The 17,107-nt window shown below is 50.9% G+C and overlaps 1 protein-coding gene across 2 annotated transcripts in view; it reads left to right on the forward strand.

Annotated features, from left to right (window-relative positions):
* Positions 1-17,107, forward strand: part of LIMD1 (LIM domain containing 1) — a 69,768-nt gene that overhangs the window by 30,624 nt on the left and 22,037 nt on the right. For both annotated transcript variants that reach the window (XR_006965041.1, XM_047095380.1), the window contains exon 2: positions 1,238-1,339. Coding sequence is in view for 1 of the 2 variants with exons in the window: in XM_047095380.1 (XP_046951336.1) it covers positions 1,238-1,339 (102 nt within the window). In the remaining variant the exon portion in view is untranslated. The remainder of the gene's footprint in view (positions 1-1,237; positions 1,340-17,107) is intronic.

The raw sequence follows: 17,107 nt of genomic DNA on the forward strand, positions 1-17,107 counted from the left end.
TGTGCCTGGCCATTGAACGTCTGCCAAGTGGAGGGTGCTGTACCAGGTACTCTTGGCGTGTCCTCTCCCCGTAAACCTGCCAGGGGCTGCCATCATCCCACCCTACGGGTGAAACCCCAGACGGCGGGGAGTTCAAATGATCTGCCCTAGTCACATAGTGCATGGATTGTGGGGTTCTAGTTCGGGAGCGGGCTCGATAGACAGCTTTGTAGCTGAGGCAGGACCAACTCCAGTGAACTTGGTGGTTTGCAGAGTGGCCTTTACAGCCGTCGGCCACTCCTGGGAACACGCAGGTGTTCCTAATTGAGAAGTGATGCTCCCAGAAGTTTCCAGGTTAACTCACGCCGCGTGGGAATCGAGTGGGCGGGGAGGCTAAAGGTTAGAGGCTAATTTCTGTTTCATCACGTTGCCGTCAGAGCCGGAGAGGGGAGAGGGAGGGAGGCCTGGGGACTTGAAAGGACAAAGGGTGGGTGTAGGGTGCCCGGCAGGGGAGCCTGTAAGCAAAGGCTGGGAGCTGGGACCCTGGGGGGAGCTTGTTTGGAGGTGAGGGGCAGGGAAGGGCCATGGCCTTGCGGCCTGCCAGACATGGGGCTGGTGGCCTGATACGTCTGCAAAAAGTGAGGCTCATCAGGGCACCTGGGTGGCTCAGTAGTGTCTGACTCATGATTTCAGCTCAGGTCATGATCTCACAGTTCATAAGTTCGAGCCCCACGCCGGGCTCTGTGCCGGCAGAGCCTGCTTGGGATTCTCTGTCTCCTTCTCAAAATACATGAATATACTTAAAAAAAAAAAAAAAAAAAAAAAGTGAGGATTGTCAACCTTAGTTGGTTCCCATTGAGAATTGAAGGAAAGGATTTTGTTGAAATCGCCCGACCCGCATGCTTGGCAGGTTATGATCGTGGTGCGGTGTTTTTGGATGCATCTGATAAACAGTGGGGGCCTTTGAAAGCTTTGGGCTGGGGCGTAGATCGGCAAAGCAGAGATTTTTCTGAATATCAGCACGCCATTATGGAGGTCGGCATGGGGCTCGGGAGTGGGGTTCTGAAGGCCAGCTCCTGGAGTTGAAAAGCTGATGGAGAGAGAGAGAGAGAGAGCGATCTCAAGGGAGTAATCCACTGGATTTGGTGATGGTCCGGTTATGGGGAGGGACAGGCATCTCGCTTTGTTCATTGGCTTTTCTATGACTCAGTTTACTCTGTCTCTCGCCCTGACTCACTGGCGTGTTCTTACTTTGCAGGAGCCTGTGTAAAATGCAGCAAAGGGGTGTTCGGGGCCGGCCAGGCCTGCCAGGCCATGGGGAACCTCTACCACGATGCGTGCTTCACCTGTGCGGCCTGCAGTAAGTGTGGGGCACGTGGGGGGACAGGGACCATGGGGACCAAGAAAGGGAGGACAGGGGAGAGCATCCATCCTCGAGACACTTGACCCAGGCCTTCCACAGTGCCACAGAAGGGCAGGTCGGGGGCCTCGGGAGCCCCCAGCACAGGGCCCATCGGAGGGAGGAGATGTGCCAACGATTGCCCGGGGCCGGCCTTGGTGAAGCGATGAGTGGGTTCCAAGCAATCTGTGATAACGTCAGGTTTGTAACACCTATCAGAGGTCTCAGAAGGGTTGAGGGGGAAAGCGTTGGGATCGTCCATCATCTGCCCCATTGTCCGTCACCTCCCCCACCGTGGGACCAGCCCATCGAAAGTCCGTCAGTTACTCCAGTGGGAGGCGGGCCCTTTTATAATTCTGGGACCCCACTCTTTGATTTGGAGGCTCCTCTGTGGGTGTGAAGTGTGAGCGTGTGCGTGAATGCCCGTGTGTGCACCAAGGCGTCAGTGCCTGTGAGCGCACACGCCTAAAGGCCTCTCCACTCCGTACACGCAAATTAGGAGACCAGGCCTGTGCTCAGCCCCGCGGACTGCTCATTGGGTTGATGGCAAGCGCAGTGGAAGATTCTAGCACATTCGGGATGTTTGCCAAGTCTGACCAGGTCAGGAATTGTGCTTGTTTTATGGTCTCTACCGAAGGTTAATTTTGAGGAGGATTTTTTAGAAAACGCCCCGCTGATGTTCTCTGGTCCTATGCTGAGGCTAGCGGCTATCAATGACAAGGAAACAGTACAATAAAGCCAGAGCGTCTGGGACAAAGGGGTCTTGTTATCTGGCCCAGTGGTTCTCAATCCTGGCTCTTCACCTGAATCCCCTAGGAGATTTTCTTTCTTTTTCTTTTTTTTAAAGTTTATTTATTTATTTTTGAGAGAGAGAGAAAGAGAGATAGCGAGCACACAGGGGAGGGGCAGGGAGAAAGGAGAGAGAATCCCAAAAAGGCTCCATGATGCCAGCCCAGAGCCTGATGGGGGGCTCAAACTCATGAACCATGAGATCATGACCTGACCTGAGATCAAGAGTTGGACTGAGCCACCCAGGTGCCCCTCCCCTAGGGGCTTAAAAAAATTTTTTTTTAATGTTTATTTGTTTTTGAGAGAAAGAGAGAAAGAGAATGAGCCAGGGAGGGGCAGAGAGAGGGGGAGACACAGAATCCAAAACAGGCTCCAGGCTCTGAGCTGTCAGCCCAGAGCCTGACGTGGGGCCCCAACCCATGAACTGTGAGACCATGTCCTGAGCCGAGATCAAGAATCCGACACTTCACTGACTGAGGCACCCAGGCGCCCCTCCCCAGGGGATTTTAAAAGCCAGTGATGCACCAGTCCCATGCTGAGCAGCAAAATCAGGAGCCGTGGGGGTGGAGTTTCTAGAATGGGCAAGAGTGCTCTTCCTGTCTCCTCAGGCGACTCCGGGGTGTGGTCAGGCCTGAGTGTCTGGATTAGTGCCAGCGGAGAAAGGAGGGGGAGAGATTTGCTCTTGGCTGGTTTGCGGCACCCTGAGAGCCTCCTGCTTCCCACTCTAAAGTCAGCCAGCTGGGTACGGACCCGGCTCCCAGCCTGCCAAGCTGTGATGATGGCTAGGCACACGCCCGGGTTCGAAACCTCATACGTGCGTCCTCACTGCGGTTTCCCCTAAGATGCGTGCCGGAGAGGCCACGGTTTGTGCGTTGATGAGTATTCCCCTTTGCGGGGAAAACGTGAAAGCCTTGGAGGTGAGTCGGAATTCTGCTGAGCATCTGCAGTGGAAATGTGGGCGTCGTCCGGGGATCGGTTTCCCTGGGCCCCTGGCTTCTCCTTGTCTTTGAGCCACACCACACCGTGTAAGTTGTAGAATCCTGGTGGCGACCACGATTCTTGTCCCTAACGATGCAGACTGTGTCTGGTGGAGGGTGCAATTGCCAGTCGCCCTGTGGAGGTTGGTTTCCCTTCTGCTGAAGCAAGTGTATTTCAGCACTTCTGATGGCCACGTAGCCGGCGTTCTCTGCGCTATCCCAGATGTAACGTCTTCCTGCTGCCCGCGTTAACTGATCAGTTAAATTAAATCTTTGGCCATGTGTTTGGGTCTTATCTGTACAAGAGTTGGGGTCCTGCCTCTTGCTAAAAAAATTATCTTTGGGGCGCCTGAGTGACTCAGTCGGTTGAGCGTCCGACTTCGGCTCGGGTCACGATCTCACGGTTCATGGGTTCGAGCCCCGCGTCGGGCTCTGTGCTGACAGCTCGGAGCCTGGAGCCTGCTTCGGATTCTGTGCCTCCCTCTCTCTCTTTGCCAGTCCCCTGCTTGTGCACTCACTCACTCTCTCTCTCTCTCAAAAATAAATAAACATAAAAAAAAATTATCTTTGCCTTTTGGCTCCTACAACTGGTTCTCAATATTTGCTGTTTTCCGGGGAAAAAAGAAAATATTAAGTGGAAGCTGTCTTTCGTCTCAAGCAATTGCCATTTGAACAAAGAAAGGTTCTCGGGGGTCAGGGGTGGGCACCGAAAAGTCAGTGGGTGCCACTTGTGGCTGCCTGACCACCTGTCGGTTCCATGACGGGTTGAATTTATCGTCAGATGATGGCAGGAGCAAACACTTCAGGCAAACACAGCTGGTTGGGGATTTTCTTGGTGTAGCCTCTAAGGCCCTTGTGGTCTGCTCTCTGGCTTAATGCTTCCCGTAATTTATCACAAACTGAACTCTCTTTTCTACTTCCTTCTCCCTGATCACACTGCCCCCTAGGTCTGCTCTCCCCACTCACTTCATACATGTAAATTCTGTCCAGCCGTTAGAGCAGCCACCTCAAAGGCTGCCTCTTCCAGGAAGTCTTCCCCGTTCCCCTAGCAGGAAGAAACCGTCCTCCCCCCACCCCCCTTGAACTTGAACTTGGCACGCCCTGCTTTCTGACTGGTGCCGTCCTGTAGACCGTGAGGTCGCTCTCTGTGACTTTGGAGCCGGCAGGCCAGGCCCTGGAACAGAGTCGTTGAAGAGGTGAGGACAGGACTCCTTCAGAAAGCGAGTGCCAACATTCCTGTTGGCCAAGGGCCTGCACGCTCCTGTGGTGCGTGAACAGACAGCTTCCCCTGCGCCCGCCGGGAGCGGTTGGAGACCCAGGCATGCGTCTGAGCGGCGTCTCTTGGGCACTAGAGGTGATTTGCCCTTGTGCGGTTGACTTATCGCCACCCTGTGACTATTTTCAGCAGCAGGAGTCACCTGGGTGCTCCGTGTCCTGGCCCTGCCAGTCCTCAGGTGCATCTCTGGGAACACCGGCCCTGCGCAGATGGCTCGGCCGGGGCTGGGCCCGGTCCCCCCCACCCCCCCCACCCCCCCGTCGCTGGTAGAAGAGAACATGGGGGCCCAGAGAGGGGAAGAGAATTTCTCAAGATTGAAGACCTACCAACAGAGCTGGCACCGGAATCCAGGGCTCCTGGATCTAATTAGCTTTGCATATCCCACTTTCTCTGGTCGGTTAGTGTATATGTTAGTGAGTATACAGGTGTGTGTTTTCTGTCTTCCCATTTCATTATGAAGATGATCTAGCTTGGGGCACCTGGGTGGCTCATTTGGGTAAGCATCCCACTCTTTTTTTTTTTTTAATTTTGAGAGAGACAGACATTGTGAGTGGGGGAGGGGCAGAGAGCAAGAGCGAGAGAGCGAGCAAGAGAGGGAGAATTCCAAGCAGGCTCCATACTGTCAGCACAGAGCCCCATGCGGGGCTTGAACTCACGAAACCGTAAGATCATGGTCTGAAACTGAGTCGGACGCTTAACCGACTGAGCCACCCAGGCACTCGCCCCCCCCCCCCCCCCCTGAGAATTTCAAGGGCAGAGACCTGGGTGTGTGATTCTAGCACAGGTGTTTTTACTCGTATGTTTTCCCTTCCAGGTTTTGCCCAGAGGTATACTCGGCTTGTAGACCTGTGATCATAGCATATAAGTCATGCTCTGTCCTTTGTGATCGAACGTGCCGTGGACCCATCCGCGTCTCTGCAGTCTGGATCACGATGATTTTAACAGTCGCAGAGCAATCGGCTGCGTTGTGCCGTAGGTCTATGGCACTCAGCTCGTGTGGGGTTCGCCGGTTGTTCTGCAGAGCCCGCCCCCTGCCTGCACCCCCTTTTTCCTCTGCTGAATTGTTTCCTTGGTGTCCTGCCCGGAAGCAAGCATTCAGGGTGCGGCGTGTGGACCTTTGTGTGGTCTGCTCAAGCCCCTCCTTTCTCAACTGCTCCTCCGGGGGCAGGGGGGGCCAGTGTGTGTGGTTGCCATGGCGATGTGGGGCGTCTCCCTTCTCCCCGCCTCGGGTCCTGCTCTCAAGTGGCTGTGCCCTCAGCGGGATGCCCCGAGAAAGCCATTGGCACAGCGTGGAGCAGGAGGAGGGTCAGCGCAGGGGGCAGGCATGGCCTTGGCCAGCGGCCACGCCGTGTCTGACGCCGGGTGTCGAGTGGCCCGAGGAGAAGCTGGCGCCCGGCTGTGGCTGAGAGAGGTAGAATGAGGCGGAAGGAAAGGTGTGGGTCTGGACGTGTGGGTCAAGAGGGGCTCTCCAGAGTGGGGCTCTGGCACCTTCCAGAACAGACGGTGAGGGAGAAGGAAGGCAAGGCTCTGTGTCCTTGCTGCAGGCGGTTTTAGATCTAAAACGTCAGCTTTTGTTGTTCCTAGACAGCCCCCATCCTGGAGTCCAGGTGAAGCCTGTTGGCCATGTGCAAGTTCGTGTCTGCTCTGATGTTTCGTCTGTACCGGCTGGAAATGAGAGATCAGATAGGAGATTCCATGCGTGTTCTCTCCCTCCCTCGGGCCCAGAGAACACGAGGGCCCAGGCCTGGGCGTGGGATGGGGGGGCAGGTCCAGGTGGACAGAAACTGTTGCCCACATAGGCCTGGGCTCAGAGAAGGACCCCTGTGAGTCAACGGCGTCCACTCAGGGGACAGTGTTGGGATGTGCAAGTCACGGCCAGAACAGGTGGCTTTCAGTGCCATATCTAGTGCTTCTACCCTGGGGGGGGGGGGGGGGCGTGCACGGTGACCTGCCCGTCATGCCTCGGGGAAAGCACACCGTAAAGTGAGGACCGTATGCCGTTGCCCGTCCCACCTTCCAAAAACCAAACACTGGTGGAGGTTAAAGATTGCGAGTGAATTTCATAGTGAACTCTTACCCCTTTAGACCCAGTCATGGGAGTCTGAGTTACGAAAAATCTGTATCTAGAAGTCTAAAAAAAGCACCTCGTCATTACTGCAGGTAAGGAAAACAGCCAGAATTAAGCCCAGCGTCGTGGAACAGGGGTTCTTGAGTAAGTCGGTGTTTGGTGATTGGTGGTCCATCATCCAGTAGGTTCTAGAATTGGGAGGGTGCTCGTCAGCTATTTAGTTTTCTTAGGAAGTTTAAATGCTGCCTCTGAGATCATGGGTACTTTCTTTTTTTGATGTTTTCATATTTATTTTTGGGAGAGAGAGAGAGCCCGAGTGGCAGCGGGCAGACAGAGAGCAGAGAGGAAGACAGAGGATCCCAAACGGGCTCTGTGCTATCAGCACAGAGCCCGACGTGGGGCTCGAACTCACGCTGTGAGATCATGACCTGAGCCAAAGTCGGACGCTCAACCGACTGAGCCACCCAGGCGCCCCATGTTTCCTTTCTTTGTTGACTTTGTATGCAACCTCATCCACCCAGCGTTTGAAAACGCTCACAGATTCTGAAATAGCGGAGCCAGCACTAGGGAGGTCTTGCTTTAATTCACAGCTGGACTGCTTCCTTAAACCAGTAATCACAATATTTATAAGTAGCTTGTAGATGAGCTGCCCAGCTTGCTGTTGACCTGCCCCCACACCAAGCCTTCCACCCACGGGAGCTCGCTAAATCTGGAACAGTCCAGTGAGTTCAGCATTATTATCGGCCTCCTTTTACAGGCAGGCAGACAGGGGCTTGGGAGTGTAGTTTGCTTGTGGCTGGTGACCTTGCTGTTAAGTAGCGTGCTCCGCGCCCGAGCCCAGGACGGTGTGGACCCACAGCCTTTGCTCCTGCCACCGCGTTAGTGTCAGATTACCCCTTGCTCGGAGAGAACGCGTGTCAGAGACAGGACGCTGGCCGCGCATTGCACTCTTGTGTTGGGGGCTGTGCGATGGCAAAAGCTGGGTTTTCAGAGATTCTCTGGTTGTGAACGCAGGAGAACAGCCTGAGGCTTGGAAGAGGGGAGATACGAGAGACCTGGATTAAAGGCTTTGATGCCTGAATTTCTGAGCCGTTGACTCACGCCAGTGTTTCTCGCCACATTCAGCAGTTGTGAGTAAGCCGCATGAGTCAGCTGGATCCAAGGAAAGCGCCGGGGATCAAGAATGTGAGAAAGGAAGAGTAGGCACGGGCTCAAGGAAGCCAGTGGGCGAGGAAGAAGTCAGGAAGCAGCCAAAGGGCTGTGTGGGTCGGCAGAGGGCAGAGGGGCAACATCGACTTGGTGCGTTGTTACAAGGGTCTCTTGTGTTCGTCTCTAGCAAAGCCGGTTCTGCCGAGGCCCCTGACTCGGGGCCAGACTTGGTTTCCCAGATCAAACTTTGTGGGTCCAGAGGCCGTGAGGTCCCTGACATTGGAAAACATCAGATTCTTCGTGCCTGTGACATTAGCAGGGTCTGGGGTATTGGAGCCCTGTACTGTAGGGGGTGACTCCTGCGTAACCCACGCCTACTTGCGACACGTATGTTCCAGGTGCGTGACAGCACACACACACGGTTTGGGTGGGTGTTCCGGTACGTGGGGGGGGCACCGCGCCCTAATTAGCATGAAGACATTGTACCCGGTGCCTCATCTCTGAGCCAGAATTCTGGGTTTGGGGAATAAGGTCTTTTTTGGAGGTCTGAACTTTACTCTGGCACCATAGACGCTACTTGGGTCTCTGGCTCTCTTGCCAAGAGTGTCTGTGCTTTGCTTTCTTAAATGTTCTGTCTCTCAAATATTCTCTTAAATTTCTGTCCCCAACCCTGGCCCCGTGGTGGTGAATTCAGTGTGTCGGCTGGAATGGGCCACAGGTGCCCGGGCGTTTGGTCAAACATTATTCTGAGTATGTCTGTGAGGATGTTTCTGGAGGAGAGTAACAATTGGTAGGCCGAGTGAGTGAAGCAGATTTTTTTTCCCCCCTGACACGGGTGGTCCTTGCCCAATCGGTTGAAGGCCCGCACGGAACCAGAAAAGCTGACCTTCCCACAAGTCAGGGATTTCTTCGTGCCTGACTGTCTTGAGCACGGACATCCATTCTCCCTGCTTTCGGACTGGAATGACACCATCAGCTCTTCCAGGGCCTGTGGCTTGCCTACTGCTGATCTTGGTGCCCTTGTCAGCCTCCATAATCATGTGACCCAGTTCCTTTTTTTTCTTTTTTTAATTTTTTTTAAGTGTTTATTTATATTTGAGAGAGAGAGAGAGAGACCAAAACAGAGCATGAGCAGGAAAGGGGCAGAGAGAGAGGGAGACACAGAATCCGAGGCAGGCTCCAGGCTCTGAGCTGTCAGCACAGAGCCCGATGTGGGGATCAAACTCACGAACCACGAGATCATGACCTGAGCCGAAGTCGGACGCTTAACCGACCGAGCCACCCAGACACCCCTGAACCAATTCCTTTTAATAAATCTCTCTGTTTCTGTCTGTACATATACACATGGGCACGTGCATACACATGCATGCACACACATATGCATATACCCTCCAGGTTCCATGCCTCTGCAGACCCCTGGCTAATAAGGACCCTTTCGTATTTCCTCTGCATTGTCTTCCCTTCCCTCCCTACTTTCTCCCTCCTTTGTGTCCCCTCACTGACGATTTCTTTGCACCCACAGCCTTCATCATGGAGTCCATGGGGCTTCTGTGCTCCTGTACGATGCAGACCCTTGACTGCACCTGCACGGATCCTGCTTCCGAGGCCTGTGTGCATGTGCATGATGGACATCCCGGGGGATCTGCCACAGTCACCTGGGAATGTGTCTGTGTTTGCCTCACCACCCACCCCCCTTTACCTTCCTTTGGCCTGTAGCTCCCTATCTCCTGAACTCTAGATTCGAAGCATCCACTGTGGCAGCCAATGGCCACACGTGACTTTTGAGCACTTGAAATGTGGCCAGTGTGACTGAGGAATCGAATATCGTATTTTATTTTGTTTTCTCTTGAGAAAATTGTTTAATGTTTATTTATTTTTGAGAGAGAGAGAGAGGCCGATGCAAGGGGCGGGGAGGGGCAGAGAGAGAGGGAGACACAGAATCTGAAGCAGGCTTCACCAGCGCGGGGCTTGAACTCCCGCAGCCTGAGATCATGACCTGAGCTGAAGTCGGACGCTTAACCCACTGAGCCACCCAGGCGCCCCTACATCATATTTTGTTTTAATTGAAGTTTTTTTTTTTTTTTTTTAATTTTTTTCAACGTTTTTATTTATTTTTGGGACAGAGAGAGACAGAGCATGAACGGGCGAGGGGCAGAGAGAGAGGGAGACACAGAATCGGAAACAGGCTCCAGGCTCCGAGCCATCAGCCCAGAGCCTGACGCGGGGCTCGAACTCACGGACCGCGAGATCGTGACCTGGCTGAAGTCGGACGCTTAACCGACTGCGCCACCCAGGCGCCCCGTGTTTTAATTGAAGTTTTAAATGTAAATAGCCACATGTGGCCAGTGGCTACCATATCGCACAGTGCAGGTAAAGTCTCTCATTCCTAAACCTTATTAATTCCCTTATGGATATGAGATGATCAGTGAAGCTTATTATGTTTCGTACTTTATACATCGCAAAGGTAACATAGTCACACGGAAAAAGAAAATACATACGGGAGAAGAAAGTTACCTATCGCCAAATACCGAAACAAGACCAAAACACGTCTGCCGTGCCCGCAGAGCTGTGCCCGAGCTCGTTGCTGTCTCCCTGTGTTCACTCTGCTGCCCCGCTTTTTCCATTTAGAAGTATATACATCCTATGCCTTCTTCCTCATTGTTCTGCGTGCTGCATAAGATCCTGTTGCCTTTGATGAGTCAAAATCAGCACAGCCTTCCTGCCCGTTGAGTTCAAAGGGGAGGAGAACCCTCACCACGTGGCTGCCAGACTCTGTTCCGAGAAGGCACCAAGGCTGGGTGGCGATCCCGTGGCCCGGTTTTCAAGGACCGGATGCACCTCCAGGGCACCGACCGGCCTGGGAATCCGGCAGGTGCGGTGCTGGAGCAGAGAGTGCAGGCTTCCCTGTGATCAGGGCAGTGGGGACAGCTGTGCCCAAGCAGAGCAGCACAGCCACCGTTGTTGGGTTGAACGATGCCAGCAGGGTCCCGGGAGGCCCCATTTGGGGAAGACCCTTCTGGTTCTTATGTGGATCCCTGCTGATCCCTCCCGACTGTCTTGGGTCCTGTTCGCTGGCCTGCCATCTCCATCCACACAGCCGGCCTTTGAGCACAGCTTTGTGGGGACCAGTCCCCGGCTCGGAGGCCTCCACCACTTCCTGCCTTAACAGCACAGTCCAGTTCCTTCGCTTAGCATTGAACCCATTCCTTAAGCCAGCTCCGACTCCTTGCCTGTCTTCCGTCTCGCCGCTGCCCCCTCCACCCGCCATCCCGCAGAGCCTCCTGGCCCCACGGAACACGCCCGCCCTTCCTGGTGCCCGTCACCCTCACCTTTCAGCCCCACCTTGGTGAATGCCGCTCTCCAAGGTGCTGTCCTCCTGTGTTTAATTTTTTGAGGAATTGTTTCGCAAAGTGGCTGCAGCATTTTGCATTCCTACCAGCAGTGTGTGAGGATTTCGGTATCCCCACATCCTTGCCAACACTTGTGATTATCTGACCCTTTGATTCTTAACCATCCTAATGTGAAGTTGAATCTCAGTGCGGTTTCGTTTGCGTTTCTCTGCCTAATGATGTTGAGTACCTTTCTTTAAAACATTTATGTTTTGGGAGAGTGCAGGTAGAGGAGGGGCAGAGAGGGGGGGGACAGAGGATCTGAAACAGGCTCTGTGCTGACAGCAGCGAGCTGGTGCGGGGCTCGAACTCACAAACCGTGAGATCATGACCTGAGCCCAAGTCAGACGCTCAACTGAGCCACTCAGGTGCCCTGATGTTGAGCATCTTTTCATGGACTGATTTGCATGTCTTATTTGGAGAAATGTCTGTTCAGATCCTTTACCCATTTTTTCATTGGGTTTTTAATCTCTTTATTTTTGAGTTTTGACAGATTTTATATGTGTTGCATATGAGTCTCTAGTATATGATTTGTAAATATTTTCTCTCCTTCTATGCACTGTCATTTCCCTTTCTTGATGTTCTTATTTGCAGCACAAAAGTTTTAAATTTTGATGCAGTCTAATTTATCTATTTTTTTTCTTTTGTTTCTTGTGTTTTTGGTGCTTTGTATAAGAAAACAGTGCCCAACCCAAGGTCATGAAGACTCATGCCCATATTTTCTTCTGAATGTTATAGTCTTAGCTCTTAAGTTGAAGTCTTTAATCTATTTTGAGTTGGTTTTTATATGGTTTGAGGTAGGGGTTCCACTTCATTCTTTTGCACATGGATATGAAGTGTTCCCAGCATTGTTTGTTGAAGAGACCACTATTGGGACATCGGGGTGACTCAGTCGGTTAAGCATCTGATTCTTGGTTTCAGCTTACGTCATGATCTCACAGTTCCATGAGATCAGTGCACAGCCTGCGTGGGGTTCTCTCTCTCCTCTGTCTCTGCCCCTCCCCACTTGTGTGCCCACCCTCGCGCTCTCTCTCTCAAAATAAATAAACATGAAAAAACAAAGAAAAAGAAAAGACTACTCTTTCTCCATTGGATTGTCTTGGCAAATGTGTCCAAAATGAATTGACCCTAAAAGTAAGGGTTAGTTTCTGGTCCCTCAATTGTTTTTTTTCCATTGCTCTAGTCAATTATCTTTGAAAGAGATTTAACTAATAAGAAAAAAATCTCATTTATCCATGCAGTTGTTGCTATTTCTGGTCGTTTTCATTTCTTGTTTAGATCCAGATTTTCATCTGGTACCATTTTCCTTCTGCTTAAAGGCCTTCAACTTTTTTTTTTTTTTAATAGTGCAGATCTGCTGGTAATGAATCCTTTCAGCTTTTGTATGTCTGAATTCATCTTTATTTCATTTTTGAGTTTCAAGAACATTTTTTCTGGGGCTAGAGAATTCTAGGTTGATAATTTTTTCTTCTACTTCTTTAAAGATATTGTTCCAGGGGCGCCTGGGTGGCTCAGTCGGTTAAGCAGCCGACTTTGGCTCAGGTCATAATCTCACGGTCCGTGAGTTCAAGCCCCGCGTCGGGCTCTGTGATGGCAGCTCGGAGCCTGGAGCCTGCTTCGAGTTCTGTGTCTCCCTCTCTTTCTGCCCCTCCCCTGCTCATGCTCTGTCTCTCTCTCTCTCTCTCAAAAATAAATAAACGTTAAAAAAAATTTTTTTTTAATTTCTAAAGATATCGTTCCATGAGGCACCTAGGTGCTCAGTTGGTTAAGCGGCCGACTTCGGCTCAGGTCATGATCTCATGGTTCATGAGTTTGAGCCCCACATCGGGCTCTGTGCTGACAGCTCGGAGCCCGGAGCCTACTTCAGATTCTGTGTCTCCCTCTCTCTCTGCTCCCCCCTGCTCACACTCTCTCTCTCAAAGGTAAATAAACATTTAAAAAAAAATAAAATAAAGATATTGTTTCATTGTTTTCATCAGAAATCCGATGTCCACTTTATCTCTGTTTCTCTATAGGTAACATTCTTCTTTCTCTGTCTGCTTTTAAGTTTTCTGTCATTGATTTTGAGAAATTTGATCATGATGTCTCTTGGTGTCTTTTGTATGTTTCCCATGCTTGGGGTTTGTTGAGCTTTTTGGATGTGTGAGTTTATAGTCTTTGCCAATCGCTTCTCGGCCTTTTGGCTAAGATCAAGTGTAAAGTCTTTGCCAAATCCGGAACATTTCTGGTCGCTGCTTCTTCACGTTTTTCTGCCGCGCCTTCCCCCTGCCCTCTCCTCTCCTTCAGGGACTATGTTACCCCTTTTGACGACTCTTTGTTAAATTTAATAAATTGGCCTGTAAATTAAATCTTAATTAAGGTTGTCTCACAACTCCCTTATGTTCTTCTTATTCTTAAAATTCTTTTACATTTTGAGGAAGAATGTTTCATTCTCAAACGAATGTTTCATTTTGGCCATTGAGCAGCCAGTTTTTATTATTATTAAGCCTTTAGATCCACGTATCTTTTCCCTTGTAGTGTGCAGTGTCCTAATCCCATCCAGAGTGTTTTTCATCTCCGATACTTTAGTTTTCATCTTTGGCCACTCAATTTGGGCATTTTTAAAGATTTTCCATGTCGCTATTTAACTTTTTGGACATATGAAATACGGTAACAATAACTTGTGTCTCTTTTTCTAGTGACGCTAAGATTTGTGTCTGATCTGCCTTGATTTCCGTAGATTGACTGTTTTCTTAATTATGGGTTGTCTGTCTTGCCTTTCTGTGTGCCCGGTAATCTTTGACTGGATGCCAGACATTGTGAATTTCACCTTGTTGAGTCCTGGGTATTTTTGTATTCCTTTGAATCTTCTTGAGCTTTTCAGGGATGCAGGTAAGTTATTTGGAGACAACGATGTTTCTGGAGCAGAGGGCTCCAGGGCAAAACCTTCTTGAGCATTTCAGTCAATACCCAGTACTCACGGATTACGAGTTTTCCCACTCTGGCTGGTGGGAATAGGCACTGTTTTCGGCCCTTGTGGGTGGCTTTCTCCCCCGGGCTTGGTTAGTTTCTTCACAGGCATGTGCTGATCCAAGACCTGCTGAATAGTCAAAGGAGACCCTCTGCAGGTCTCCAGGATTTTTTCTCCGTACAGCGTTCTCTGATCCAGATGATCATTGTCTGGAGTAGTAGGAATGGAAAACAAAAGAGAGATGGGTTTGTAAAACTGTAAGGAAAAAAAAAAAAGACTTGGGAACAGCCAGTGAGAAGAGAATTGGGTTGTGGAGCGGGTCTACTCGTAGCGTGGTCTCCGACAGTGTGGTCAGTAAGGCGAGAAGCGCAGAAATTGTGACCATTTAGAAACGTTTGCAACAATTTGACGGAGTAGATTGGAGCTTGGTTTTGGTGTTTCATTTTCCCACACTGTTGTATTTTCCAAGAAAAGAAGTCTGACAGATGGCAATGAAAAACAAAACAAAAACCTGGCCCTTTACCGCAGGTAAACTGAGAAAGAAGGGGCGACCCGGAGGGTTTGGGCAGAGAGAGATGGGGGCGGATGAGATTTTTAGCTCATGTAGGTTTCTGGTGAGGAAACTGAAGGTCTTGATGGGATCCTGGCAACAGTAACTTTCGCTAAACACTTAGTATGAGCAAGCACCGCATTGGGCTCCCTACTGTGAACCCCCTGCTTTCTCCCTCTCCACAGCACCCTCTACCAAGGAACCCCCAGGGTCAGGTGACCGGCCAACCTCTGGTTTCTGGGAAAGTGGCAAAGTCAAGGACCCTCCCCCGTGTGCTTTTCTGTTTTCCACCTTCTGCCCGGTTCCTCGCCCCCTGAGGCTGCGCGAGCCTAGGAAATCCAGGTTGATCGGTTCATTTGCACTGAACCAATTTGACTGGCTTTTCACTTGGTTGGTATTAGGAGTTCATTAAGGGTTAACCTGTTCTGGACGAAGCTGTTTGAAGAGGCAGATCGGGGAGAATTTTGTGTGATAAAGCAAAAATGTTCCCTAGCTGCCCTGGTCACGAGTGGCCACTGGCTACTTGAAATGTTCTCGTTCAAGTCCTTGAACTGAATGTTAAGTGTTATTTTATTTTTAATTCACTTAGATTTACATAGGAATGGCTACCTAGGGCTGGGGACCAAGGCGACCAAGCTGGTAGAAGTGACCGTCTTGGGACAGCACAATAAAAATAAAATCTAAACAGTTGCTAATTTTTACAATAAAAACGGAATCTAAACAGTTGCTAATGTGTACTTCCTTTCTGCAGGGAACTCCTCTCATTGTCCGGAAAACCTTGCATTTTTACTTTTCTTCGGGAAGGTATTCTGGACACTGAAATTTGTGATGAAGTCTTCCAGCCAAAGGCCAATTACTTTTCCAGAGTAGACAAGCCGTTTCTATTTCTAGAAGGAAAGGAGAACGTTAGGTTTTATTTGTCAGGTCAGACGGCCGCCCTCTCTTTGCGACACCTGTAACTGTTGTCACAGCTACGCTGGCTTCATCCACATTTTTCTCTTTTCAGCTGAAGGGGGCCCTGAAGGCAAATATAAAATAGCCACTTGCTGTCCGTAGGAGGTGGCTTTTTGACGAGTTTGTACACTTATTTGTCAATATTTTGTAAACTGTTGTTGTGATGGAAAAATAAATAGCAACTATGACTCTTCCAGAGCTCTGGGAAAACTGTTTATTTGGTATGGTTTTGGTGTGCACGTGACTAGGTGTTTGACCAGGAGGAATCACGTTAAACGGGAATGCTGGTTCAGAGAGCAGCCCGGGGCAGCCCCTATCGGAGCGGTTCTCAAAGTGTGGTCCGCGGACCAGCGCCTGCAGCGTCACGTGGGAAGGGGCACGTTCTCAGGCCCCTCCCAGACCTGCTACGTCAGAGTCTCCGGGGATGGGGCTCGGCAGGTGGTTCTGAGGCATGGAACTAAGCCCCTCGACCCTTCCATTTTGTCCTCTGTATGAGCACTGACACAGCCACGGCCGGCTCCCTGGTGTCGTGCCTCTAGGCGGGTGCCGCTGTAGGAAGTGAGTGAGGACCGCGGAGCTCATCCCAATGGAGGGCAGTGGAGTGAGGAGGAGGTTTGGTCGGTAAGGCCAGGAGATCCGCCTTTCCCCTGCCTAGTTGACAGATACTCCTTTGGGTTTGTTTGTTTGATTGATTTAATTAAAAAAAATTCATTTATTTTTGAGAGAGAGAGAGAGAGAGAATGAGTGGGGCTGGGGGGGGGGGGCAGACAGCGAGGGAAACACAGAATCCAAAGCAGGTTCCAGGCTCTGACCTATCAGCACGGAGCCCGACGCGGGGCTTGAACCCACAAACTATGAGATCATGATCTGAGCCACGCAGGTGCCCCACTTTTTAAATTTTTTTTTAAACATTTACTTTTTTTTCTCTTCTTTTTTTTTTATATATATATGAAATTTATTGACAAATTGGTTTCCATACAACACCCAGTGCTCATCCGAAAAGGTGCCCTCCTCAATACCCATAACATTTACTTATTTTTTTTTTTTAATTTTTTTTTCAACGTTTATTTATTTTTGGGACAGAGAGAGACAGAGCATGAACGGGGGAGGGGCAGAGAGAGAGGGAGACACAGAATCGGAAACAGGCTCCAGGCTCTGAGCCATCAGCCCAGAGCCTGACGCGGGGCTCGAACTCACGGACCGCGAGATCGTGACCTGGCTGAAGTCGGACGCTTAACCGACTGCGCCACCCAGGCGCCCCACATTTACTTATTTTTGAGAGAGAGAGAGAGCGTGCACATAGGGGAGGGGCAGAGAGCGGGAGAAGGAGGATCCCAGGCAGGCTCTGCGGTGTGACCACGGCACTCGTTGTGGGGCTCGAACTCACGAACCGTAAGATCATGACCTGAGCCTAAATCAAGACTCACCCAGGCGCCCCGAGAGATACTCCTTTGGGGACAAAGAGGGTCTAGTGTGGTGGGAAGTGTGCTTGCTGACTTCGCTCCAGAGAGCCGCGTTCAAGTCCCATCTCTCCTACCTCCTTGTAGCCACAGTAGGTGTTTGCCTGACTGACTTGGCTGTTGCATGAACAGGGTAGGTGGCGCTAAACTGCCTCAAGTACAGGTCA

The sequence above is a fragment of the Lynx rufus genome, unplaced genomic scaffold, assembly GCF_022079265.1.
Source record: "Lynx rufus isolate CCGP_SWC_20201006 ecotype Redwood Valley unplaced genomic scaffold, mLynRuf1.p SCAF_4, whole genome shotgun sequence".
NCBI classification, from domain to species: Eukaryota; Metazoa; Chordata; class Mammalia; order Carnivora; family Felidae; genus Lynx; species Lynx rufus.